Here is a 26572-nt window from a genome sequence, read left to right as displayed (position 1 = left end):
GCTGACAACAAGTAGGCTAGTAAGGCCCAGTATTTTAGAAAAACGGGAATGAGTAAAAGATGGTTTCGTCGTATCAGCTCGAGGGTATCTCTTGAATGAATACATGAAGAACGTATAAAAATTGCGAAATTGTGTTTCTGTTACTTACCGTTTTTGGATTAAATTCGACGTTGCTCAGCTCTCTAGACAAAGCTCTCCATGTATATTCCTTGTATATTTATTAATGTGGACGTCAACTGCTGAACAAGTCGGCAAACTCCATTATGGGGTTTCAAACCCTGGAGATTCTCAGACAGGGAGTGTGGGCCTCTGTAACGGGAGGATTTTTCTACGATCCTCATCATGTAATAACGGTTATATTATAAAAACACGGAATTTAACATTTGGGCTTACAAATATTTTCATCCCATTAGGACCTCTTCTGCAACACATTCCACTTTTATACGTGGATTTTTCTTGTTCTGTCACCCTTCTTGGTTCACTTGGTAAGCAAATAAAATGAATATTTTCTCAAATTTCTTATGAATACATTATATTTGAAACATTTTCAGTGGTCTAGTTGTACGTGGTATCCTTGGGTGGCTTACGCTGGTGCTGTTCTGATTGCATTTGCTGCAATCAAAATAATCAATCTGCGATTGCATTTGATGTTTGACACCAGTGAATCTATTGAAGAACAACCACAAGATATACATAGGCAGCGACACAAAGGCAACCAAGCAAACAGGTCCGTTTAAAAAATTCTATTTTGTTTATATTGTGTCACCATATGTTAGTAATATTATAGCCAACACAAATTCAGCTGATGACCTTGCTTGTTTTTTTTTTACAGTGATTTTGAAGATATTGAGCTGCAAGTGCTGAATGCCAAAGATTCTCGTTGTGACAGTGTCTCGCCAACAGTGCCTGACATTTGTTTTCATTCAGAACCGAACCAAAGTCCGCAAGGACGACCTAATCCTTCAACGGCCGAAGCTATTGTAGGATTGTCTACTGCTGCTACAGCTAGCAACGATCAACATTGTGATGTAAAAGTCGACGTTCATCGCAAAAGTAGTTCGGCCAGCAGTGAGCCAGCCATTGTGGTCAACGATGCCCAGACGGAGAAGACATCTCGACAGTCAGTCGTCAAACTGAAGGTACTGGGAATCGAAAACTTTCTCTTTCAATTAGAAATTGCATATCGACTTTCTCAGGGGCAGTCATTTGCGGACGACGATGATTCATTCACGCCTGAAGCCATGACTTCACTCAAATCGATGGACTCGGAGGAGGCCGAAAGAGCACAACGAAGTTGTCTTCGACCATCCACTGGGGGCCGACGCTTCTCAAATATCTCGAATCTGGCTTTTGAACTCAGTAGGACTACTATTTCAGCACCACGTCTTCAAGGGGGAGGATCTTTGGAGCTAGGATTTGTTCTAGAAGACGGACCAGCCCAACTGACTAATAAAAGCGCTTCCCGACCTTCGGGCAATGGGGGTTTATCATCTGTTCGACGAACTCTTAGCGCCCTTGAAACATCATGTGGTTCAGCCGATCCGTCATCAACCGCTTCGGCTCCTCAGTACGAATGCTCCGTCACCAATTGATTCACAGCTAATTTTATTAATATTTTAATCCTTTTAGAAATGTTGGAGGAGTAATGAGCTATGCAATATGTAATCCCATTAAAGAGCATCAAAATGCTGAACAGTCTCACCAACAGAGAGAAGCTGAACGAGAAAGTGATCTTTCTATCTGCGAGGATGGTGCGGTGGCTGCAGCTCAAGCGACAACGCCTACTGAGCGGAGTCCTCTACTAGTCCAACCTACTGCTGAACCGAGTACCGAACTTCCAGATTGGGCCGCTTTTTTGACAAGCACGCCCATGCAAAAGCAACAACAACAGAAACCCATCAGCAGTAGCGCCAGTAGCAGCACCACGGCAAGTCAAGATGCTTTACATAGTCTGAATGTATCGCGAACCCGACAACTCTTTGCGTTGTCTCCAATGCGAACTCATCCCACCACTTCTGCAGAGCATTCTACAGGTTTTTATTTTACACGTGACATTTAAGTGTTATTTTTCTTATTTTAAATTGTTGCAAAGGTCGATGTGCCCATCCTCCACTTCGAGATTTGGACACACCGACATCTAATTCAAGTTCGAGCAGCACCACGGATAGTACAGAAGGCGAAGCTGTTCGACTTCTACCTCTTCCTCCTCGATCCTTGCCTCAGTCAGGTAAATCAACAATTTTAGCAATGGCACACATAGGCAGCAATAGATATCGGAGAAGAAATAAGTCCTGCTTTCAAATCTCAGGAGAAGCGCTTCCTTTACGCTCACCTCCGACTCTTACCACTTCGATTAGCACTACTATTTCCACGTCATCTCTACCTCAGGTTCCAGGTTGTTTCATATAGTAAATCAAAATATTTCATATTTTAAAACATTTCTTATTATTTTAAGCATCTGGAGATCAAGGAGTTATCCCCAAACGTCGTCAACATTCCGGAACGTGCCAAATTGGTATTATATTAACTTTAATTTTAATTTATGTTTTCGTTTTTACAATTTGAACGAAAATTTTACAGAAGAGGAGTCGGAAGAAGAAGAAATAGTTGCAAATTCTACGGGATTGCAAGATGAATTAAGTCAATTCACTCCACCGAAGAGGCGAAAATTGGCGGCCAGACGAAGGCGACACCCAGCTGGTGATTCGTGTAGCAGTAATACAATGGCGATGTTAGAAGATGAAACGTGTGGAAGCAGTAGTGCCGGCGCAACCGGTCAAAATCGTAACCGTAAACAGTGTACCAATCGGCCGCGCCGAAGACGACGAGCAAATGCTTTCTATGCGTCCAGTGTTCCTTCTGAAAGAAAGGACCAAGAAGTGAAGCGACCGGCAGAAGCGGCGTGTCTTCCTTCTACATTCGTTTTACCTCCGTCTACTTTTCCGTGGTTTTCTGGCACCGGCACGCAAACAGCAGATGTTTCAACCAATTCTGGAGCAAACGTTTCCACGGCGACCAGAATCACCCACTTATCTACACCTGGAAACAGCACAATGGCCGGTGATCATCTGAGTAGTTCATCCATCAGTTTGAGCTCTGCGTTGACAGTAGTCGTTCCGGACAGTCCAACTGTGTTGTTTCAACCTTGTCCAAAGGAAAGGCGGCGCGAGTCGGATCGACCAGATCGACTAAGAAGTCGTAACAGCCGAGATCGAGATCGAAGGAGTCACGAGGCTGGATCAAGCACGTCTAACCCAGCCGCAATGGAAGCAGCTAATGTGGCTGAATATTTCGGATCTAACACAATGCAGTACCTGCTGTACAACCTCCATACTGGTCGTAGTCCATTACAATTTATTAGTGCAACTCATCTTGGTCCGGGAAGTGGAGAACGCCATCATGGCCATCCTACTCGTCATCACCACCATCATAACCCGTTTGGCCTGCCTAATATGGTGGATAGTGTGGCTGAAGCTTTGGGTCGTGTCAACAGTCTACCCAATGCCAACAACAACCACAATGAAGCCGTCAGGTTACGAATAACGGGCTCTGAGCCGGAAGAACTTCAATCACCTCCCATTTTGCCTCTTGTAAAAACGCGGCGTTATTACCGTTTCCAGTTATGGCCACGTTGCCCATGGTCTACATCTCACACTTCGGGTTCTATAAAAATTCGCTTTGATCGTTTAGCACTTCTGGCTTTGCTTGATCGGAATGTGTCATCTTGGGATAGTGCCCTTTGCGTTCTCTTAGCATTGACTGTTAGTATTTTGACGGCCCTAGTACTTCGCTCTGGACTTCTTCAAGACGCCTACGCCTTTCTCTTTTGCCTGGTCTGTGCCGGATGCCAGTACTCGATGCTCAAAAGTGTTCAGCCGGATGCAGCTTCACCAACTCATGGCTTTAATCGACTGGTGGCTTTTAGCCGCCCCGTCTACTTTATCGTTTTGGTCTCACTTCTCCTGCTGGCCGATTACTACGCCACCAGCCGCGTTGGCCGATCTACTTATCTTTATGGTGTGGAATGGGGCAGTCCCGAACAATTATTAGCCCTCAGAAGTTTTTTGTTGCTCCTCATTCTTGGATTTCCTGTCATCTTCAGCTTGGGTTTATTACCGCAAATTTCTACTTTCGCCGTTCATATACTTGAACAGCTGGACATCCACGTCTTCGGAGGAACGGCCGTCACCGGTCTCAGTTCAGCTGTTTTCGTCATATTTCGTTCGTGTTTCCTCGTAGCTATTCTCTACGGCCCAGCATTTGCTGGTCTCAAAGAACCAGCCAGCTCACAGCATATTCTCTTTTCTGCATACTGCGGCCTTTTGGTTGCTACTTGCTATCACGTCAGTCGTTGCTCTTCGGATCCGTCTACTCTGTGGGGTTGGATTGTCCAGTTTGCCACCCACAAGGACGTTATTGGAACAAAAGAAGATTCAAAACCAGAAGAAAAAGTGTTGCCGAATGAAGAAGAAGAGGAAGAAGATTCGCTCCCTCGGCGAATGCGGGAAACGGTTGTTGCCCGACTCCGTTCCGACGCTATTGTTTGCCCGTTAGTGGCCATCTTGGTATTTGGTGTCCATTGCAGCACCGTGTTTACCAGCCGACAATTACAACCCATCCTAGGTCAGGTGTTATGGATGGCTCCATCCGCGCTGGGTCTCTTGCTTCATTATCTCGTCCCACAATTGAGGAAACAACTACCATGGCTCTGCTTCTCCAGACCACTGATGCGCTCACACGAGCACAATCAGTTTGAAGTTCACGAACCAGCACGTCTCATGTGGTTCGAGCGGACGTACTTATGGCTGACTATGCTGGAGCGCCACGTTCTTCTTCCTGTTCTCTTTTTGGACGTAATGACACGAGATTCTCCGGTGCTGGTAACCAAATTTGGCGTGCCAGCTGGGACGCTCTTAGCCGTTGTTTGCGGTACCAAAGCCGTTCGGTCCTGTCTGACAGACCCGTCATCTCAATATCTCATCATTACCTTTGCCAAGTTACTGTTTGGCAAAGACTTAGCCAACGCTGGTTATTCGGAGACTTTTCTTGTGGATTATTTTGTCGTCAGCTTGTTGATGAACAAAGTGGCAGAATTACTTCTAAAAATCCAATTCATCATCACGTACATCGCACCGTGGCAGATCACTTGGGGTTCCGCTTTCCACGCCTTCGCCCAGCCATTTAGCGTACCCCATTCCGCTATGCTCTTCGTCCAGGCTGCGGTTTCATCGTTGATTTCGGCCCCGTTAAGTCCGTTTCTTGGTAGTGCTATTTTTTTTACATCCTACACCCGACCCATCAAATTCTGGGAAAGGGATTACAAAACACGCCGAGTAGACGCTTCTAATACCCGCTTGGCCAGTCAACTGGAACCGACGAGAAACCCAGGAGGAGATGACAATAATCTTAATTCAATCTTTTACGAGCACTTAACGCGATCACTTCAACAATCTTTAGCTGGTGATCTCATGCTCGGTCGTTGGGGTGGTCCCATCAGTCAGGTATGAACATTAATTTTTTTAAATCAATTAAAATGAGTTTTAACTAAAATTTGATTTCGTAGGGCGACTGCTACGTGCTGGCATCGGAGAACCTTAACTGTCTCGTCCATCTAGTCGAATTGGGCAATGGAGTGACGACTTTCCAAGTGCGCGGGTTGGAATTTCGAGGAACTTATTGCCAACAACGCGAAGTGGAGGCTATATCGGAAGGTGTTGAAGAAGATGATACGTGTTGTTGCTGTGAGCCTGGCCATTTACCGCACATGCTTGGGGGTAACGCTGCCTTTAACCAAAGATGGCTAGCCTGGCAGGTAAATCTAGCTTCCTAAAATTACGTTGGTCCTATTTCGTTTTATTATACCATTTTGCCTGTTTTAGGTTATGGCCACAAAATATGTGCTAGAAGGATACAGCATTTCAGATAACAATGCAGCTAGTATGCTGCACGTGTTTGACTTGCGCCGGATTCTCGTCACTTACTATGTCAAAAGCGTTATATACTACGTAACCCGGTCGCCCAGACTAGAAGATTGGTTGACGAATCCATCGATTGTCGAGGCACTCCAGTCTATGTCATCGGATCGCTCTTTCGCTGATTTGGATCCGGTCTTTAATATCAACATCGACGAAGATTACGACTATCACGTGCCTGGTATTACTCGCTTTAGTTTTTGTTCCGTCTACCTCAGTTGGATCAAGTACTGTGCTGGGCGCCGTGAAAAACCCGTTGATAGCGGTCGCGACTCGCTGCTCGTTTCGCTTTGCCTAGCACTTAGCCTACTGGGTCGTCGAGCCCTTGGCTCAGCTGCTCATTCGGCCTTATCCAGCGTTGAATTCTTCTTATACGGCCTTCACGCTCTCTTCAAGGGGGATTTTCGAATCACCTCCTTCCGCGACGAATGGGTTTTTAATGACATGGAATTGTTACGTCGGGTTGTTGCGCCGGGTGTGCGGATGTCGCTCAAGTTGCACCAAGATCACTTCACGTGCCCAGATGAATATGACGATCCCAGCGTTCTCTACGAAGCCATCAGCGGACATGAAGAGAAACTAGTGATTTCTCATGAAGGAGATCCAGCTTGGAGGCGAGCCGTCTTGTCAGGTGTTCCTTCGTTGCTTGCCTTGCGACACGTCGTCGATGACAATTCAGACGAGTATAAAATCATCATGCTAAACAAGCGATTCCTCAGCTTCCGCGTTATTAAGTTGAATCGTGAGTGTGTCCGGGGTCTATGGGCTGGACAACAGCAAGAGCTTGTCTACTTGAGGAATCGTAATCAGGAAAGAGGTGAGAAGTCATTTTTATCCTCCTAATTTGTATCTTCGTAACCTTTCTATTTTTATGTTGTTTTAGGAAGCATTCAAAACGCCAAGCAGGTGTTGCGAAATATCATCAACTCCTCTTGTGACCAGCCTATTGGTTATCCGATTTACGTTTCCCCGCTGATGACTTCATTCGCCGAAACGCATCCACAAATCCGAAGCACCTTAGGTGGTCCATTGAGCTTACAGGCCATTCGAAAGGCCGCTCTTGTCTTTTTCCGAAGATTGAGAACACGTTGTGGAGAAGGCTGTTCCAGTGGCGGATCAGGAGGAGGAGTAGGAGGTTCTGGAGGGGTGCAGTGTGCCGATGTAGAAATTAGCTTGGAAAATCTTCGCTCCAATTTGGTGCCAACCACGACAGCAACAGGAAGCTTGAATGGTAATACTGCAACGGCATCTGTTGGAAGAGGGTATCCGGCATTCACATGTAGCTTCACGGGATCAACTAGCAGCGCACTCGGACCAATGGGCTTAGGAACCTACGCCGCGTTAAATGCTTCTAATGCCGGAATGAATTCGTTTGCGTTCAACACGGCAAGAGGATCGAGTCCACGTAGTTCATTGGGCACCCAAAGAGGTAGCATTGCCTCGACGATGAGCGGGACATTGAGAAAACCGTCCGGCTCCACTCTCATAAGCCTAGCAGGAATGCTGGCCGAAAGGGATTCAGTCACAGCCGCTGCCGCCGCCGCGACGACCACTTCGACGCCCATGGGAAGTGGGACGTTAAATGGAAGTGCTCCATCCGTCCGTGAAAGACGTCCCAGTCGTGGTTCCGAGTCTCAGGAACGTGATGTTCGTTTACGTCGTACAGCACCAGAATCTAGTAGTAGCGCTACAGCTCGACAGAGAAATTCTTCCGGTAGAGGTGGCGAAGAAGAAAGACGTGGTGCAAGAGAAAGGAGTCGCAGACGAGATCGTTCTAGACGCGACCGTTTCGACAGACTTGAAACTGTCGACACTGACCGACCTCTGTACGAAACGGAGCCGTTTATGGACAACAGGATTTCTGTCGACCAACGAGTCAAGGTACTTTTTAAAGCTCTTCTAAATTGTATATTTGTAAATTAATTTACTTATTTTTTCTCTACTCAGATTGTCGATCCCAATCAAGTCTACGATACCATTAATCTGGGCCGACGAATTGATGTTCTCTGGCCAAGTCCAACAATTCGTAACCAAGGTGGAAAATCTTATTGGAAATCATGGCTTCCCGAAGTGGGTATGGAAGGACAGGTAAGAAAACTATACGCGATGGGTGAATAGTTTTCCTTTTACTGTACTTTGTGTTTGATTAGGTGGTACATCGTTGGGTGCCTAATCATCCAGATTCGCGACAAAGATCGCACGTGGATCGCGTCATCCTTCTCTTGAAAATAGACGATAAATACGTCCCAATCGCCGAATCGGCGGTCGAAATTGCATCATTGGTTAGTGTCAACATCGGGGATTCTATCGTCGTTAATGATACTAAGCTTAAAACCCAGGGAGTTGCTGATTGAAATTCCCAAACGCCGCAGTGTTTTTTTTTCGAGTCCATTAGGCTCATCGTTGTAATATGAAACGGTATTTTGGTTTGAATGTGAACCCCGAAATTTGTTCACGAACCTTGTTTTGTAAATAATGTTTGTGTTATGCGGAAATGCTATGTGTTATTTGACATTGACTAGGAAAAACCACTGTGATTTGAAAACATTGTCAATAACGTTTACCGAGTTTTTCAAATGTCGAATGAAATTTGAAATTGAGTAATTCGAAACAAATAAACTTTTGGATTGTTTGTAGTCTAGGAACTATATATTTAGATTTTTCCTTATTCAACTACCGCACCCGCCTCATAGTTACTGTTAATTATTAAAATCACGAAAATTCCCGTGTTAGTAGTGACACAAGGAGTGATGGTGAGAAAGTAAACACTTAACAGTCGCATAGAGGAGTGACTCCAGTAGCATAAGAATGCGCCTGTCATTTTATTTGGTGTCTGATAGAAAAACTTGTCGGATTTTTAAATAACAATAGCAGGGGTATGGAGAGAAAGATATCTCCATAAATCTCTCCATACCCCTGACAATAGTATGCCGGTATGCACATAGTTTGAAATTTGAATATTATGAAATTGTTGATTATGAAAGAATCGGTGAACGAATACGATCGCTCTGATACGATATAGATGTTATACCCTTGAAAAAGTAGTAGTCTAGAAAAAAATCGTGCGCAGTTTACGCCGATGCGCACCACAGCGGCAGATAGCAGAACTAAACTTTTTTTTACGCTTGACTACCTGTCTACTTCAAGTCCTTTGTTCGACAAGCAGTCGGTTCTCGTCTCGTTTCTTGAAGTAGACAGGTAGTCAAGCGTAATAAAAAGTTTAGTTCTGCTATCTGCCGCTGTGGTGCGCATCGGCGTAAACTGCGCACGATTTTTTGCTAGACCACTACTTTTTCAAGGGTATAACATCTATACACAATACACATAAAGTTGCATAGAATATTTGCATCGTTGTTGGCTTCTTGCAGATAAGGGGGCATAAAATTAATGTATATATTTTGCGCGCAAGAAAAACTCCGCGCATATTACAATTTTTGAATTTTTAAAAAATACGCTTTAGTCTCTTTATGTCATTGCCACTTCCCACTTGCCAGTGCCAGCAGACGACCAGTGACCAGACGCTTTTCTGATTGCCGAGCCTCTGTCACAGTTTTACAGACACATAGTCAACGCATAAGAAGAGCGTATTGCTAATCAAGATTACTACTCAAAGTTAAATTTACTTTTGCGGTGACAACTAATTAACATATATTTTTTTATTGATTGTTACATGTCAACAAATCTGGTTAAAATTATAGTCAGGGATGCTGTAGTCTTGACCTTGATCAATGGATGAAGTAGTTATTCGGATTCTGTTCTTTGCAAAGGCCAGAGAGTTAGTTGGAAAAGATTTTGACAATATTTCACTTTCCAGAACAACTTCAAGAATCACTGGGGCAAATCTTTTGTGCATCATTACAGAACAATTTCCAGCTCTAGAATCCATATCAAAGAACATTGTCCTAGCTGCTGATGAAGAATATGTTGAATTTGATCAGCTTATAGACATTAAAAATTGCAAGGAAATTGCAGTGATCCCACCATTAAGTGGTGGCTAGGTCGCTAGGATTCTTCATAAGCAGTGTGCTACAGCTTAATTCGCCAGAGCCCTTCAATTGTATTTTAAAATGGATATTATTAACTTAGTTGAAGAACAGCTTGATGTGAATTCAATCTACTCTAAAGTGGTTGAACATTCTACTGGAGCTGTGTCATTATTTGTGGGAACAACAAGGAATAATTTTGAAGGAAAGAAAGTAATGTCAATTTGAATAATCTAAAGTCAAATATTTCTAAATCAAATTTGCTTTATATTTAAGGTGATTAGTCTAGAGTATGAAGCTTTCAAGCCAATGGCATGTAAAGAAATCAAGAAAATTTGTGAGAATATTAGAGAAAAATGGAAGGTTAAACACATTGCATTCCACCATAGGTATAATTTTTTTTTTTACCATACTGTAGTTATAATGAGGAAACTTAAGAAACATTTTTTTGTTTGTTTGTTTGTTTTAATTACCTATTTTTCTTTCCAGATTGGGAGAAGTTCCGGTTGGTGAAGCAAGTGTTGTAATAGCTGTTTCATCCGAGCATCGAGCCGAATCTTTAGAGGCTGTTCAATTTGGGATTGACGCGCTTAAGAAGTCTGTACCAATTTGGAAGAAAGAACTTTATAGTGATGGTGCTCCTGAATGGAAAGCCAACAAAGAATGCCTGTGGACAAGTAAAAATTAAACAAATAATGCTTAGTTGTTCCTATTTGTTGTATGAATTTTGAATTCATAACAGTACTGATTCTTAACAAGTAACACAAATATTGAACCTTAATCGATTTTCCGATATCAGAACAATATTTGAAATGGTTTCCAGTACTTTTCATTAGTTAAAAATCGGAGCATGAACGTTAGTTTGGCTGTAGTTTCAATCTTACTAAAGTGATAATATCTACGTAGTGCTGTCAAGTCTGACATTTAAAATATAAGGTTTTTAAGGGTTTTTAATTCTCTTTTTATTTTTTAACTAAGCAATGTTAACATTCATTTTACTTATTATCCAAGTACTTTCCAGTTCCCAACGCTTTCCAATCTTTGCCCTTTCATTATATAATAACATATACTGTGTGATTCTAAAGATGAGTAGCTGCAATGCTGCATTCTACGCACTGCTTCAATCTATTAGACGTTTTCGTGTGGTTCGACAGCTTTGCTGCCTATAAGCTTTAAGCTAATTATCTGACGGAATAGGGACAACCACACATAGACGTCCTTTATTTAGTATTTAGTTGTGACTTCTGCATTTGTTCCCTTCACTGCCGCGTACGTCATTTGATTATTTGGCTTATAGAAGTATGGCTTAAAGAAAGCACAAGCGTTCAGAAGTTTTTATTAGTCAAAATTAAAAAAAATAAGTACGAAAATATTCTAATCTTGTTAGGTGGGGAAATTCGGGATTTGAAATTTTTTATTTCCATGAGAATGAGTTGTTGGAATATTTGCTTGATGTGATAGATGCTTAATAGTCAATAGCATGTTTTGAATTGATATAGATCAAGAAGAAGACGCTAGTCTATCTAAAAAGAGGAAAATAATGGTGGACTATGCAGCTGCCGATTGCGTTCAGATCAAGGCTTCAAATTTAGAGGTATTGTTGATCCGTTTTACTTTTATCAAGTCTTTTCTCAATAAATATTTTAAATGTTTTTAATTTTTCAGTTGGGAAAACGAATTACTGCGTTTATGGAACGGAAACGATCAGAGTCGGACGTATTCAACGTTCAGGAGTTCTGTCACAGACTACCATTAAACGAATTAGAGAATTCATGTGCTCGCACAGAGGCAGTGCTTGTAAGCAGAAAAGATAGTAAAAGTCATCTAAAGGGTAAAATTATTTTATTTTAAGGATTCAACGCTGATTACTGATTTCTTTACGTTTTAGTGTCGAGATGCGTAAATATGTGGGGACCACAAACACACTCTGAAGTTCCGGCTCCATCTTCAGTAAACACCAAATTGAATCCGACTCCTGCTATCCAAGAACGGCTACAAAATATGGAAAAACACTTGGGTTTTAATTCAAGAGAACAACCTATTCCACTGGATGTGTACGGACGCTTGAAAGCCCTTGAAGATAGAATCCTTCATTTGGAAAGCATTAGTCCTGAATATTTCGACGGACCGTTTAATCTTCAGAATAATAAAGAAGATGAAGATTTGATATCAAAAATTGAACAAAAAATGGATGAATTACGTAGAAAATTAGTATAGTACCACTTTCTTTTTTCTGGTTGTAATCTGATCAATAAAATATAATGCATCCTTCAAATTGGTAATTGCCTTATTAGTTATTAGTTATTATTGCTTATTGTAGTCTGGGAGCCGAGGGACAGAGGCGGGGCAGTAGACTTCTTGGCTACTGGCAAAAGGTTTAGGGGGAAATACTGTCATAAAGTTGATCGGGTATTATTGATATAAATTTCTACGTCCATTTGTGAAAGTCGCAATCGTCTAGCTAACATATTTTTGGAGATATTAACGGAAAACTTTCAGGGGGTAGCCGAATTTTTGATTTTTTTTTTTTCGATTTTTGACCGTTTCATCCTGGCGGATTGGCATGTCCGGCTGGTGATATTTCGATGTGGATACAAAATATGGTATATAAATGACTATATCTATACGTTGGGTAGAGCCAATAATAAGAAGAGGCCCGGAGTTGGATCTCTTCCCAGGCAATGATGACAAAAGCAAACAACAACAAACCAAATCATCCGATTGACTTTTCCGCAAGCTCCGATGCGGATGGAGTGAGGAGGAGGAGGAGGGTAGAAAATAAAGAATAAAAAGACGTAGGCTACTATACATTTATGTATGTATTTCTTGCTGTGCTGGATGCGGGGGTTGTGTTGGCTAGACAATTTTCGGGGAAGTCGAAGCGTATATAATGCATCCAGGACTGCAACGTGAAAAATCCATAGGAAATATGTAACGAGAGCAGCAATGGACTTTTCTAATTCGGCCCCCGCTCTCTCGCTGTACACAGCGGCGTTAAGTGGCTGAAAATTCACAAGGCGAAGAATGATTAAAAGTGACAAGGTGCTTACAATAAAAATGGGTGCTTAAAAAACTGGGTGCTTATCGTATTTTGCATGCTTAAAATAAATGTACTTTCAAAAAATTACAACCTTCGGCTAATGATTCTCCCCACAATCCCCTTTCAAGGGCAGGGGTAGAGCGCCCGTCTTTTTTCTATTCAAGTGTGGGTGACCACTCACCCCCAACCCAAGGTCATATTCTGTGTTAAAATTTGCGAAGAAAAAATATACTTTGTGAGTTCCTTCTAAGTTTAGTCTTTAACTGGATTTGAACCCAACACTCAATTGCTTGAGATTCTGAGCTTCGAACGCTGTCAACTGAGCTATGTGACATTATACCCTTATAATATATTAAGACGATGTAAATAATGTGGGACATTCGTTAAAAAGGACTTAGAGTTTTTCATGAACCTCATGTTAGTTAAACACGTGCTAACAGATTACACAAGAACAGTCAGTATAGGGATTTGACAGAATATGAATTTTAAAGATATCAATTGCGGCTATTTATAAACTGCGACAATTTATAAAGTGCGACATTTATGAATTTTTAAATTCAGCAAGCACGTTTGTGAAATACCTAGAATTAGACCCAGTATTCCCTGTAAAAAATTGATTCACTTGCCGTTTATTATGACGGGCAAGTGTTATGATAGTTGATTGTAATCAGTACCCCCCTTGTTTCAACCACTGATTGTGCAAACTCGGTAGTGAGTGCCGGGGAGGGGGGAACAAAATAGGGGATTATAGACGCGCGGCAAATAAAAATAAAGAGTTAGAGCCTTAGAGGTGGTGTCTAAGATAGGCCTACCAACCTTGAGACTAAATTTTTTTATAGCAAGTTTTCAGGGGATTACCTTTAATGAAAGGGGACGTTAATTTCTTTCCTGAGAAACTGGCTCATCAGGGGAATGGCATCATAGTGAAATTTCATCAGGGTGCTTAAAAATTGAAATGCCCTTTCTAAATTAAGCACCCTACAGAAAATAAGCATAGACTGTTGAAAAAAAGTATTCAGAGGGGGCAGAAAATTAAAAGTGCATGCTTAAACGGAAAACAGGGTGCTTATTTCCATAGTACTTTCAATTATTAAGCATGGACATTGCGTTTTCAGCACCCAAACAAGGTGTTACTAAATTTTCAGCATACTAATAAAAGTACTTCGCGTTTTAAGTATGCACAGGGTTCTGAAATACTGAATTTTAAGTACTATTGCGCCGCTGTGTAGGTACTTGGTTCTAATCGAAAAAGAGAATATAACTTTCATTTAGGAAGTCCAGATGAGTATGCGATCAGTATTATTTCATGACCCGGTATATATGTACAACATGTACCCTCTCTACTCTTATATGCTATACGGGGACAATGTGAGCGTGTTACATTCCGATGACTGCTGCATACCCTTTTGGATGATATTGTATATATATTACCGGGAAGAACAGTAAATCGGAAGTGATGGAGCCCGTGTTGGCAGCAACTTTCTACTGCCAGTTAAATAAGTCAGAGAGAATCCCTTGGTCTCTGATGTTGAGCGCTAATGGAAGAGAGCACCGTCCCGACTCCCGACGGAGATGCTAGATATACTTTTCAAGATTTAAACGTTTGAATTGATCTTTCTTATAACTTGCGTGTTAATTCATCATTGTTCTTTAGAACTCTCTCTCTTCTGCTGTTGCTTTTTTTATTGGCTTTTTCCGGGGCGCTCCAGCGCTTCCGGTTTCATTGCGTGTCTAAAAGATGATTTGTTCATTTCCTCCGCCTTCATGACCAGTTGACCACCTTCAACAGGTAATTGAAGAATCACCGTACCAAAAGTTCCTTTGAAGAAAATAGAATAACTACCAATTAAAAATGCATAAACTATGATAAACTGTAAATATACCACAATGTTTGGGATCACAGACTATTTCTTTGTAATGGCCGCCAGCTTCATATAACAATAATTTAGTCAGCTTGATTTCTACATCTATAACATCAACAGGTAGCCGTAGATGGCATCCAACAATTGACCAAATGTCATAACTCTCATGAGTTGAAAAGAGCACTTTCGGCATTGTTATCTCCTTTGCTAATCTTAAAGAGTTTTCGAGAGGAATGCTGCATCCTCTTCCATAAGATAACTCCCCGGAAACTGTTTTTAGTTTGTCAATATCCTACATTTGAAAGATTTGAATAATGATGAAGTTTGTATAACAATAAAAAGTGTACATGTTAATTAAACTTTAATAAAACATCCTTACCTGTAGAGATACAGGAATCTGGACTTCACCAAGTGTTTCAATGTGGACGGTAGCATTGAGAAGTGCAGTATCAGGCAAGGTTTTCATAAACGTTTTTTTCAAAAGAGGCTGACAATCATTTTCTTGATTTTTGATGTTGAAATTGTTATTTTATTTCCTGCTATTCAAAGCATTTTTACTTCACAGAAATTAACCAAAAAGAAATAAAGGTATGAACACAATTTCTTGTAAAAAGGGTAGACAAAAATTAATCAAATATCAATCAAAAAGAAGAGAAAATAGAATTAAGAAAAAGGCAACAAAAAGTAAAGGATTCTAACTGTGCTAAGGTAGCATAATCATTATAGTCTCTTAATTAGAGGCTAAAACTTTTTATCGATAAGAACTCTCCAAAAAGATTACGCAGTTATGCATTTTCCTGAACTCCTAATTTCGAGAATGTGGATTTTTTTATCTAATTTAAATATATCCTTCTTCTGAATGCGTACAGTCGTTAAAAATCTCATGCAAAAACAAGCAATAAATCGTTTTCGCACACTGACTGCATCAGCTATCCATCCCCTATCGACAATTCCTTTTCTAATGGGCTTAGAAAACTCTTTAATGTCTGAAACTGCCATAGTAGATAGTACTTCAACAAATATTTTAATACTAAGCAAGCAAAATATGGAAATTTAGCCAACACAAATCAAAATACCAAGCAGAAGTCAAGCGGCTCGCTATGGTGGCCGATTCGTGATTTCCACATCACATTCCTCATTTTAGTCCTTAAAAGGAGATGATGACATGGCGAATTATAACGACCCGACTTCAACTAGACTCGAACATCCTACCGCCAGAGTGCTGGGCTAAGGCTATACCATTAACCTGAGCCACTTGGAAATTAGTCTGCTACTACATGAAGTATTCAGAGTTCAGACTTCTGGCTTGACAGTTGCATTCGCCATTCGGTAGTACACACTTTTGATTAAATATTTCAATTCCGCCGGTCAACAGCCTATCTGTCAGCTCAAGATGACGCTTTCCAACATCGCTAACGGTAAGTCCCACCTATAGTGCACTATATACTCTCTTTTCTTGTATGTGTGAAGTGTGTGTGTGTGTGTGTCAAGGAGATCCCCCTTGACGACGTGGTTCCGCCTCCCTTGCCGCCACGCATTGAACTTCATCCGGAACAATTGGCTCCAATCGCTGAGGTAAATTTTCATTTTGATTTAATAAAAAAAACTGTTTTAATTTAATTTTTTGTCCAGCAGCCGCTGACGGAACGGGAAGAGGCTCCAACGCCAATTCCCACGGCCTTCGAATTTGTTAACGAAGCGAACAAATTCATTGGTGCCCGCAGAACTACATCTCTGTAATTCCCGGATCGCTTCTCTCTCTCTCCCTCTCTGCAACTCTGCCGGATTTATGCGCAGATACTAAAAAACAACAACCGTTTCCCCCTCGCAACTCCACCAATACCCAATCAGCCCTTTTTCCTTCCTCTCTTCTTCATTTCGTTTTTTTCTTTTTTTCTTTTTCTTTTCTCATTGCAATATTTTCTCTCTGCTTGTCTTCTCTCTTTACCTGGGCCTCTTCTATTTCTATCTCTCGTTTCATACACTAAACAGGCACTAAAGTATTTCAACTTTCGTATTAATTTTTTTAAGTGTAGGTTTATATCTTTCAGTGGCTTCCGGAATAAATTGACTGTTTACAATGCCACGGCCAGTCCATAAAAGCTGACGGGGTAGAGGGCCATCAATGCCAACCGGTGTATACTATAGACGATATATACGGCCTCGTAGTAGTAGTAGTAGTCGTCATCTTCGTCAGCTCAAGATGACGCTTTCCAACATCGCTAACGGAAAGTCTCCATTTGACTTGAGGCTTTTTTGGCCAAGCTGAAAAACAGATTTTTGGAGGGAAAAACAATTGATGGAGGAGGAGGAAGAAGATTTTTCATGCGTTCGCCATGTGTGAGTGAACGGGCCAGCTTATATTTCAACAGTGTATATGCATATATAGAGTGTTGTGTAGATGAAATGCGCATCCCAACATACCGTACGTACAGCCGAGGCATCTGTTTATTTAGCTGCTGGCCTGCCACATTTATAGTAGAGACTCGAGTTGAGAGTAAGAGACAAGAGGGAAAAAAGCTTCTGGTAATCCGATCACCTGGGAGCTGAATTCAAGCCAACCAACCCATCAACACAATCCGCATTCTATGTCTCCCTCTTTTGCTTTTTTCCTTAGCTTCCTCCTCGTCGCCCAGCTAAAATATCCATCCCAGCCAAATGTCTAAATGTGTTGGTTCCATCAGTGTCTTTAAGATCCGAGATGGATGACAATCAATCGACTATAACTGACCGTTATGATTGCAGCAACGACTAAATCATTTGAATATTACAGCATCAGCACTGTTTTGGTTTAAATGGAGAATTTCGTTACTATTATAATTGACGTTTCCCCTTTAAAACACAAGTTATTAAAAACGAGTACATGTGTGTACAAGTGATGAAGAGCCCCGACACCCGAAGGGACTCTCTGGCAAAAAAATTCGTATGGGGTTGGAAAAACACGCAGCCAGCGGCCGTCCGTCCGTCCGTCCCCCTCTCTCTCGTTCATTTTTAGTGCAAGCACATCACTCCAGCCGAGGGTAAATAAAAAAGACTCTCTCTTCTTCTCCTTCTTCTCGCCGACGCCGAACGCCGAGTTTACAAAAGAGATAAGAAAACGAAAAAAATACAAGGAGGAAGAAGAAAGAAGATTGAGAAATTGTCAGGTGGCTAATAAAAATGTGTCCCTGAAGCTAAGCAACAAAAAAGAAAAGAAGAAGAAGCGGATGGAAAACCAAAAAAGGGAAAAAGACCAACAAAAAAATTCAGTCGGCAGCTTTTTTGATACCCGACATTTAAAATATTTGATGTTACACAGCAAAACAAATTTTTATAGACGCGTGTCGATTATGGGTATGTAAGGCCCGGTCCGGGGTGCTTACAGAGAGTACACGAAGACAGGTAGGCGGATGAGAAGCAGTTGTATTGAGTGTCCGACCGACAGGAAGGGAGTACAGCAGAGAGAGAGAGAGAGAGGAAGCGGGGGTTTATGTATGGCGGGATTGCCGCATCAGCATGTCTGCTGGCCGGTCCCGGCTGTCTTCACGGTTGGACCAGCCGGCGTTACTACCCAGTCTGGCCGTGAGTGAGGGCCAGTCCGTCCGGGACGAGTGCTGACTCGCACCTGCAGGTAACGCGGACTCAGCAACTCCTGAGTCAGCATCGGTCGGTGCCGGTCGTGACGTCTTAGCGTGACGTCGGGGTGATGCCGGTCATGACGTCGTGGCGTGACGTCGGTGTGACGTCATAGCGCGACGTCCTTGGCGGCGGCCATCTTGAAAGGGGCGGGGCTGCCGCCGGGGCATTACAGAGCCGTCTCCTTTAGAGACGACTCTCGGAGTCGGCAAAAAAAAAAACAATAACACGTATTTGCCATGATTGAAAGTACAGTAAAAGTGGGAAGAATTAATTGAACCAAAACAAACAAAAAGGTGGGATGTAGGGTTGTCGGTGGGACAGAGAAAAAAAATGTTGGCGGGGATATTTGGAGCGGGTATGTTTGGAGGAAGCTTTAAGAAATATAGTGGGGGGGAGTAGCATGTAGGGACAAATGATGGAATAAACGTTATACTGGTGCGTAAAATCAATAGGGGGAAAAATTGAAATGGGAACTGAAATGTCATGGGTCATAGTATACCACAAAAAAAATGGTTATGGGAAACTGGGGTGGAAGGCGGAAATCTTAGGAAGTTACAGAGTGGAAAAAATGTAATGGGATTTATCTGTAGCTAGGCATGTAGAAGGGTGAAGAAGAAATATGGTAAAGGTAGAGATTGGGTGAAAAAAAAATGAATGTGTATGAAAAAGAAAAAAAAATACGGGGAAGGAGGTAACGGCATCGATAAGGGGTAAAAAAAAAAATACAACCAACAAAAAAAAAATTTAGCAAACGATATTGTAAAAAAAAATGGTTAACAGGTGAAAAAGAATTAGAGCGATATTAGAGTGGGTGTTACTGCTGTGGCCGTGGGTCAATAGCCCTGGCTCCCTGGCTCCTTTCTGCCGGGCGTGGTCGGCCCGTGCACTGTGAGCGCAGGTGGCCCGCTTGCCGGCATCTTGGGCATGTTGGCCCGTTGATTGCAACTGTGCGGCGCCGTACTGGGCGGACCGCGAGAGTCCGTGGCCAGGTAATTTTGAACCCGGGGAATTCGATACGGTAGTTGAATTGCCTTAAGTAGTTCAATCCAAGGGTAAATGGGGTGTTTGTGTCCGTGATTAACACACTGAAGGAGTCGCTTTGGGTGCCAACTGGCAGTCGACCGACTGGCAGTTGAACCTGTCCCACCACTCTGAAGCTGGTGTTTGTCACTAAATCTTGATGATATTGTCGATGGAAAGGTTCTATGGCATACGAGGATTGCCTTTGCCAGGCGAGTGATGCGAAGGATTCTGTTAGCCCCGTTGCAAAGATTGGTCGCGTTGGTGATAGTGGGTCTTCTCCCGGGATTGGGAAAATAGGGTTGATCTGTTCGTCGCCCACGCTGTTTAACAGCCTCCCTCGCATGGCTAATAGGGAATCCATTCCCAACAGAATTGATTTGGATATGTCGCTTACCACATAGGCGGTGACTTTTTCTTGTTGGCCCGCGTATGTCAAGGTAAGCGTCGTCTCTCCTTGGATGTTGAACACTTTTGCCGTAACTGGGTCTGTGAATGTGGTATCCGGCCCGTACACTGGCCGGATCGGCATTCCCAACACTTCTGCCGCGCACTTTTGGATGAGAGTGATAGCGAGGTTGGTGATAAAATGTGCGACTACGCGCGTGTTGTTGATGACGATGGTGATCGCTGTTCTCGTGTCCATCTTGTATGGTTTGGCGGTTTACGCTCGACTGACTGTCGTTCGAGTCGAGACTTTTGGCTTCGACAGATTTTGCTTTTCGATGAAGTGGATCAGTTTCCTTTGAATTTGAGATGCTTGGTGGTGCTTGTATAGTAGACGCGAAGTTTGTGTACGACTAGGCATCTGTATTGTCGTGGCCACCTCCCCCCCTTTCCTTAATTTGATCCTCCCGTTGCGTTTCGCAATTTCCCTGTTGAGTGGAGTTACAGAAACTGCGGCTGGTATGGCGTGAGGATAATAAATTGTCCTCTGTTCGGGGACGAGAGGGGAAAAAAAAAACTTGATCCCGTGGTGAGAAAAAAAAACGTCTGTTGGAGTATTTGGTGTGAGAGTAGGGAGGGGGAGAGCGGGAGAAAAAAAAAACATATAGGATCATGTTTCGGGATTTTAGATACGGGGGAAAACGAGAATCGGGTCGGGGGAAGGAGAAGAAGAAAAAAAATAGTGATCTGGGACGTTTACTTGTAGTAAGGAATGGCGTAGCAAAAATCGTCAAAGGAGAAAACTGGTACGGAGTCAAGCAAATCTCGGGGGAATCTGTATTACGACATTGGGAGAAGGGAAAAAAAACGTAAATGCCGTTACGACTGAATTATTGAGATCGCTAAAAAGTTGGGATTTTGTTGAGGACATTGACCATACCCTTGCGGTCGAAAAGTTTGTCGCCACCAAAGAAAAAAAAATTGGGGTTTACGAGGGGGTCTCAAAGGGAAGCTTTGATTCCAGATTGATTCCCGGGGAACAAAAAAAATGTTTTCAGGTGTATTTACCACGAAGCTGGTGGCAATCGACGACGATGACATCGACATGGAATTTGTTTTGCCCATGACGAAGAAGAGTAGTGTAATGAGAGGGGGGGGGGGGCGGGATTTAACAGATCGCGGATAACGCGAGGGATAAGAAAAGTAAAAAAAATAACGGGTATTATAATAAGAGCCCGATTTCAGAACTGGCTCTGGCATCAGCAGAATCAATCTGGTCGATCATTATTGGGGAGAGGGGGGGGGTGAGTGGTCCCTTCCCATTTTTCATTTCTTAAATTATTGTCCCTTCCCTGCGAGGTGAAATCTCGCCCCACAGACAGTGCTGTATAGTGTTTTCCGTTATTTTCTTTTGGAAAAAACCGTCGTTCGTGATTTGACTTCTTCTTTTGGGGACCCAAATTTGGTTTGACGTTTCACATTGATCTTTGCATGTTGAAGATCTACCAATGTCGCCATTCGGACACCGTGCCCGCCAATCAATAGCGTTCGTTCATGTAGCACGTCCATTATTGAACGTCAACATCTCACCCTTCCCTCATGGCAGCCCGTTGGATATTTCTTTTCCCTCCTTTTCTACAGGCTGAATTTAATATTTTTTCCCTTTTTTTTTTTTCTTTTCAATACTAATGTCACGACACGCTCTGCCGTGAGTCTTATGACAGCGCCCTAGCTTTGGCGGTGGGTGCTTCGGCTAATTCGCTGTCATAGTGGGCGCGCGTCAGACGGTCGGCTGACAACTTCCCCTTCTTCTTTTTTTTTCGTTAGGGAAACGGGTATGTTAAAAAATAAAAAATTAAAAGATATACCAGTACAGCCCAAATGAAAGTATTAACATCCAAACCAAAAAAAGAAAAATTACAATTATCTGCCACACAATTCTCCATCAAAGCCGGCGGGGTGTGTGTTGCCTGTTCCTTTCTTTCTGGCGGAATGTCCTTCTTCCCTTTTCTTCTTTTCCGGCGCGGGGAAAAAAATGTTTTGGGCTCGTTAGATCGTTTTTACAATCTTGACATTTCGGAGCGGGTTGTAGGACGTCACTCTCAATTAGCAAACTATTTGAGGTTGTTTGTTACTATTTTCCCTATATTTCCCTTATTCTTTGTCTCGGCAAATGAAGGGGTTTGGGACCTTCTGCTGTACCACGGCTCTTTATAACAACCGGTTTAAAGGAAAATCGGCTTTTTATTTCGTTTCTTTGAAATGTGTTGCATAAAAATGCCTGCGTAAACGGAGCGGTAAGCCTGGCGGAAAACTTATTCGTTATGGGTTTTCTACATTACAAAAATTTCTTTTTTTTTTCTTCACGTGTGCGTGAATTTGATTTATCCCTCGCATTTCGTATCTGAAATCCTTTAACTCTCCCTATGAGCTAGGCTAAAGAAATTTAGCGCGCGACCGAAACATTTTAAAATCCAAACTTTTCCGGAGCCATTTATTCGCAAAAATTGTCCGCCAATCATGCGGCATTACTGTAGGGCAACGCGGAAAAACAAAACTGCAACCTATTGCTTTCGCTCCCTAGCTTGTTCCGTATCCCCTATTTTTAACCTGTTGATTCAAATCACAAATCGTGATCTTCTTTCCGTCACCACACGGATATTTTTCGTCCCTTTTTCCTTTTTCATCACAATTCTCTCATAGAGCGTGTTACCGCCCCTTCGTTAAAAAACCATTGCAAGGGTACGATTAGTCCGGCCCATTCATCCCTTTATCGCACAGCATTTTTTTTTTCTTTCTGTCCCCATTTTCTTTGTTCATACTGGTTGCTTCTTGGTGCAAGTAGTAGACGGAAATATGGGTTTTCTGACACTTTGCAGCCGTAGGCTGTCTCGTCTTCCCTTTAGCTCTGTGGCCTTGGTGGGGGAAATACGGTGGGTCGTCCGACCGAACGGATGGCGGAAACTAAAGCCTGCATATCAAGATACAAAATCTTGGGAAGAATCAAAGAATTTAAAAAAAAATAATTTCGTTTCCCTTTTACTTTTCCCCAATTTAGGCTAAGAAAAAAATATATATATATTCTTCAACCCTGAAATTTCTTTTTCCGTCCCGTTTGCTTGGGAGATTTGTTCAAAATTAGCTTTTTTTTTTTTTTTGGGAGTACAAGTTCCAAACGAAACTCGACACCCATCGACTCCGCGTCTGGGCCCTGGTAGGGGCTTGCATTGGCCCGCATGGTAGCCGGCCTAGCCGTCGACGCTCATTTGCCGACGGCTTTTCTTCTTCTTAGATTCTTTTATTGGCGCTTTCCAACTAATTATGTTGAATTGATTGAGGAAAAAAAAAAAAAAACTTGGGGGCAAGTCAATACTATCCGCGCTTGGTTATGTGGAATAAAAATAAAAATAAATAAAATTAAAAAAAACGGAACTTTTCTCAAAATGCAGCTACTGTGTCTTTACCGACCCAGTGTGCGCTTTAGGCGGACTATTTGGCACTCTTTTATTTGTAATTAACCTTTTCTTTTTTTATACTGTAACGGGGAGGTCCCTTAATTATTCGGGTGAATTGGCTGAAACAAAACCCGGGTCCTGTCGCTAACTGTTTTGTCCGTAGGACGTTAATGGTAACACGGCGATGCATATTTTTCTGGACCGTGCGGGGGAGAAAAAAAATTGTCTGGGGTCTTTGACTGCTGGTGCCGCTTTCAACGGCCAGCTGACTTTTAGCTGGTCGATCGAGTGGCTGAGATAAAAAGGCCATGTAAACTAGCGCGTAAATCGCGTCACTGATTCCCTATTGCAGAAAATCTTTCATACCTCATAGTTGGGCGCGTGGGAGTACGGTGTCCAGCCGACACCGGCATTTGTCATGCCCGTAAGTAATCTTAACTGAGAAGGGATAAACTTTTTACCCCGATAGGCCTAACTAGTTACTTCGCCTCAGCAAAGTGCAAGAAGAAATGAACGACCGATAGTTGGCGAGTGGACGCCTAGGAACCATAATGGCATTAACTGGGGGGAATAAACTGGGGCTTGTAGGCCTAACGCCTACTAAAGAAAAACAAAAATGCTTTTGTTTATTTTGCCTCTGGTTGAACTGAAAACTTAAAAATTATTCTGCTACCTCCATTAAGATAAAAAAAAACAACAACCCTGATTAGTCTATAACGACTAGCGTCCACCAATTTATATTCCCTCCACTCGCCTTCAAATATCGATATTTTTTTTTTTTGTTGCGACATTTCTAATCCAGCGTACGTTTTATGTTTTCGTTATGAGACAAAAAAAAATCGAGAGAAAGAAAAGAAAAAAAAATACAGCGGGGTGAGGTGACTCGGCTGGTCTTGCTTACGCGGACCAACGCGTCGAGTACTGTCGCTCGCCTCTTACACAGTTCGTGTCTTGTTTCATGTAACGCTGGCCTTTACAATTAAATTCCTCAGGGAGGGCTATTGAGTCTCTGGCGTACTACCAGAATTTATTGATAATATCTAAATCTGGGTGACTTGTACACCCTGTAAAACGGGAATAAATGAATATGGGTTAGGGTAAAAGTTTGTAGCTAGTGCCTATTCGTCTTCACTGGTCTCTAGGGGGTCAGTGGTTATGTAACTTGGTGGCGAGGTGTCACCTGCGTTAAGATAAAGGGTTAGGCCGGGTGTTTCTAATGGATCAACCGTTTCATATTCTATCGCAATTTCTTCTTCTCCCGGCCTGAAATAAATTGTCCTAGTCGGCGGGGTAACTTGACGGTTGCTCAATAAAGCTAACTCTATTGTTCTTATTCTCGCTGCCGTACTTTGGTCGTTAAACAGTATGCAATACTGTAACGCATTCATATTGTTGTCGTCTGTCAACTCTAGCAAGTCCGTGTTTACTACAAATTCCCATTTTAAAATTGTTAACGCGGACCCTTGATTCCCTGACACGATGGCAGTCATCAACGGCGTCCGCTGTTTGTTATCTTGGGCCGTTACCCTGGCTCCCCTAGTACAAATATCAAGAGCTATTGCTGTATTACCTGACGCGCATGCAAGGTGCAATGGGGTTTCCCCCGCCAGGTTTTTCGCGTCTAAATCGGTGAAATGCTCCAACATATGCCGTGCAATGTGGATCGACGGCCCAGCACATGCAATGTGTAACATTGAATTACCCGAATTATCTATCTGTTTTACGTCTGCCTCTTGTAGCAGGAGGATGTCTACTGCGATTTCGTTTCCCTGGCTGATGGCTAGTGCTAACGCGCTGTGGCCACTGTCGTCTACGAGATTGATGTGGGGTAATTTGGCCAAGAGTTTAATTACGTTTATGTTTTTTAGTTCTACAGCTAGATGTAAAGGGTTCTTGTTCTCATTTGTACGCTCTTCCGGGCCCTGGCCCAGAGAAAGAAAATATTGTATTATTTTTAAATTGCCTCTCATGACGGCGGCCATAAACGGGGTAAGTCCGTCATGGTCCTTCATGTCCATTGCAATGGAATTTCTTGTGTGGCAAACGTGCTTAGCTAGATTACTGTCGCTTGAAAACGCTAACAAATGAATTGCCGTTTGACCGTCAGAGTTCTGGATAGTAACGTCCGCTCCCGACATGGAGAGGATTACTACCGTCTTCTCTGACGCGTTCAAAATAGCATAGTGTAGGGCTGTATTACCTTGGATATCCCGTTCGTTTACCTCGGCGCCCAGCTGGACCAGTTTTGCGACGACACGGCAGGCGGAGTGTAGTGCGGCTGTGATCAACGGCGTCTCCCGTCTATTGTTTTTGATGTTGACGTCGCACTTGTCTGCGTTCTCGCCGATCCCCGTTGCACTATTTGCTCTTGCATGTTTATGCAAGACACTGTCACCGTTTAAAGGCTCGGAGCCTACACTTTTACTAAGTAGTCTTTTCGTAGCACTCATTTACTAGCTTACCGGCTACACAATGTTATTAGCTGGAGTCTAAAGTTGAACTGGGGTTGAAGGAGAGTGTGAGCGTGGAAGAGAACAAACACTCTTTGTCTTTAATTGTTTGATTAACGATTGGGGTTCGCGACACGAAAATATTGGAGCACTGGTACACGCTGAAGTCAAAACTGTACTGACACAAAAGGGGGTTGTGGTTGCGTGGGAGAAACAAAAAGTTTCGTCTTCGAATTGCTTGATGTACGATTGACAGCTGCGTTAATTACCCTGTATTGACGCCAACTGACACCCGATTTTTGTTCTTTTTACTCCGTCAGCATATTGGCTCTCTGGCGCCGTCTTTCTTGCAGGTGAACGGCGAGCTGCTCCAGTATGTCTCTCAGTCCAATTATACGTGACTTATATTTCCAAATTATACCCAGTACAATTATGGAGAATAGAGACGCGGCAATGACTGAGATTAATGATGCTTGGAGTTTCGATGTCCATCTCCGGAGGTCCCAGTGACGTGATTCTTCATGCTCGTTCACTATTATTGCTGACAGGCTCTTTGAATTTGATTCGTGGATCCGACCGACTATTTCGTTCACTGAATTTATTGCTTCATACTCTGGTCTGTAAGAAATGTCGTGGGAATTGATTACATATTGAGCTTCGTTATCCTCCAATTCTTCGAATTTTGCTGTAAGGCGGAGGGTAGAAAGATGAGACGATGGCTGCATTGGGGTCCACTCCCCGTCTTTCCATATATGGGGTTTTCCATTTAAATTGACAACTTTATT

At 42.6% G+C, this 26572-nt stretch overlaps 4 protein-coding genes across 8 annotated transcripts; 2 read left to right on the top strand and 2 right to left on the bottom strand.

The window, feature by feature from the left end:
- Window positions 1–31: 31 nt before the first annotated feature.
- Window positions 32–8620, top strand: LOC124205032 (pecanex-like protein 1). Of its 2 annotated transcripts, none has more exons than XM_046602319.1 (15): window positions 32–344; window positions 414–485; window positions 552–727; window positions 833–1139; window positions 1203–1567; window positions 1630–2033; window positions 2093–2227; window positions 2309–2395; window positions 2456–2515; window positions 2581–5501; window positions 5564–5812; window positions 5880–6789; window positions 6856–7853; window positions 7920–8060; window positions 8123–8620. In XM_046602319.1, exons 1-15 carry the CDS (start codon window positions 264–266, stop codon window positions 8324–8326), a joined length of 7110 nt encoding a protein of 2369 aa, XP_046458275.1. In that variant the 5' UTR covers window positions 32–263; the 3' UTR covers window positions 8327–8620. The 2 variants fall into 2 exon arrangements, with proteins under 2 accessions (XP_046458275.1, XP_046458274.1); XM_046602318.1 differs by having other exon boundaries at window positions 1197–1567.
- A 693-nt stretch (window positions 8621–9313) lies between these two features.
- Window positions 9314–12237, top strand: LOC124205029 (molybdopterin synthase catalytic subunit-like). 2 transcript variants are annotated; one of them, XM_046602314.1, is made up of 7 exons: window positions 9453–9602; window positions 9671–10168; window positions 10232–10344; window positions 10445–10632; window positions 11455–11549; window positions 11621–11786; window positions 11844–12237. In XM_046602314.1, the coding sequence occupies exons 2-7, from the start codon at window positions 10040–10042 to the stop codon at window positions 12170–12172; spliced, it is 1020 nt and encodes a 339-aa protein (XP_046458270.1). In that variant the 5' UTR covers window positions 9453–9602; window positions 9671–10039; the 3' UTR covers window positions 12173–12237. The 2 variants fall into 2 exon arrangements, with proteins under 2 accessions (XP_046458269.1, XP_046458270.1); XM_046602313.1 differs by having other exon boundaries at window positions 9314–10168.
- Window positions 12238–14219: 1982 nt separating this feature from the next.
- Window positions 14220–16136, bottom strand: LOC124205030. Of its 3 annotated transcripts, none has more exons than XR_006879189.1 (4): window positions 15237–15912; window positions 14879–15149; window positions 14427–14814; window positions 14220–14234 (listed from the first exon to the last, which is right to left on the bottom strand). XR_006879189.1 is itself a non-coding variant. In XM_046602317.1 (4 exons), exons 2-4 carry the CDS (start codon window positions 15321–15323, stop codon window positions 14678–14680), a joined length of 495 nt encoding a protein of 164 aa, XP_046458273.1. In that variant the 5' UTR covers window positions 15324–15393; window positions 15934–16136; the 3' UTR covers window positions 14226–14677. The 3 variants fall into 3 exon arrangements, 2 of the variants coding, with proteins under 2 accessions (XP_046458273.1, XP_046458271.1); XM_046602317.1 differs by adding an exon at window positions 15934–16136 and having other exon boundaries at window positions 14226–14814; window positions 15237–15393; XM_046602315.1 differs by having other exon boundaries at window positions 14226–14814; window positions 15237–15966.
- Window positions 16137–24455: 8319 nt separating this feature from the next.
- Window positions 24456–25787, bottom strand: LOC124205028 (putative ankyrin repeat protein RF_0381). Its single transcript, XM_046602312.1, has one exon. The coding sequence runs from the start codon at window positions 25785–25787 to the stop codon at window positions 24456–24458; it is 1332 nt and encodes a 443-aa protein (XP_046458268.1).
- Window positions 25788–26572: the final 785 nt, after the last annotated feature.

Source organism: Daphnia pulex, chromosome 10 (genome assembly GCF_021134715.1).
Source record: "Daphnia pulex isolate KAP4 chromosome 10, ASM2113471v1".
Classification (NCBI taxonomy): Eukaryota; Metazoa; Arthropoda; class Branchiopoda; order Diplostraca; family Daphniidae; genus Daphnia; species Daphnia pulex.
The sequence above is the reverse complement of the archived record's forward strand: the minus strand, read 5'-3'. Positions and strand labels throughout refer to the sequence as shown.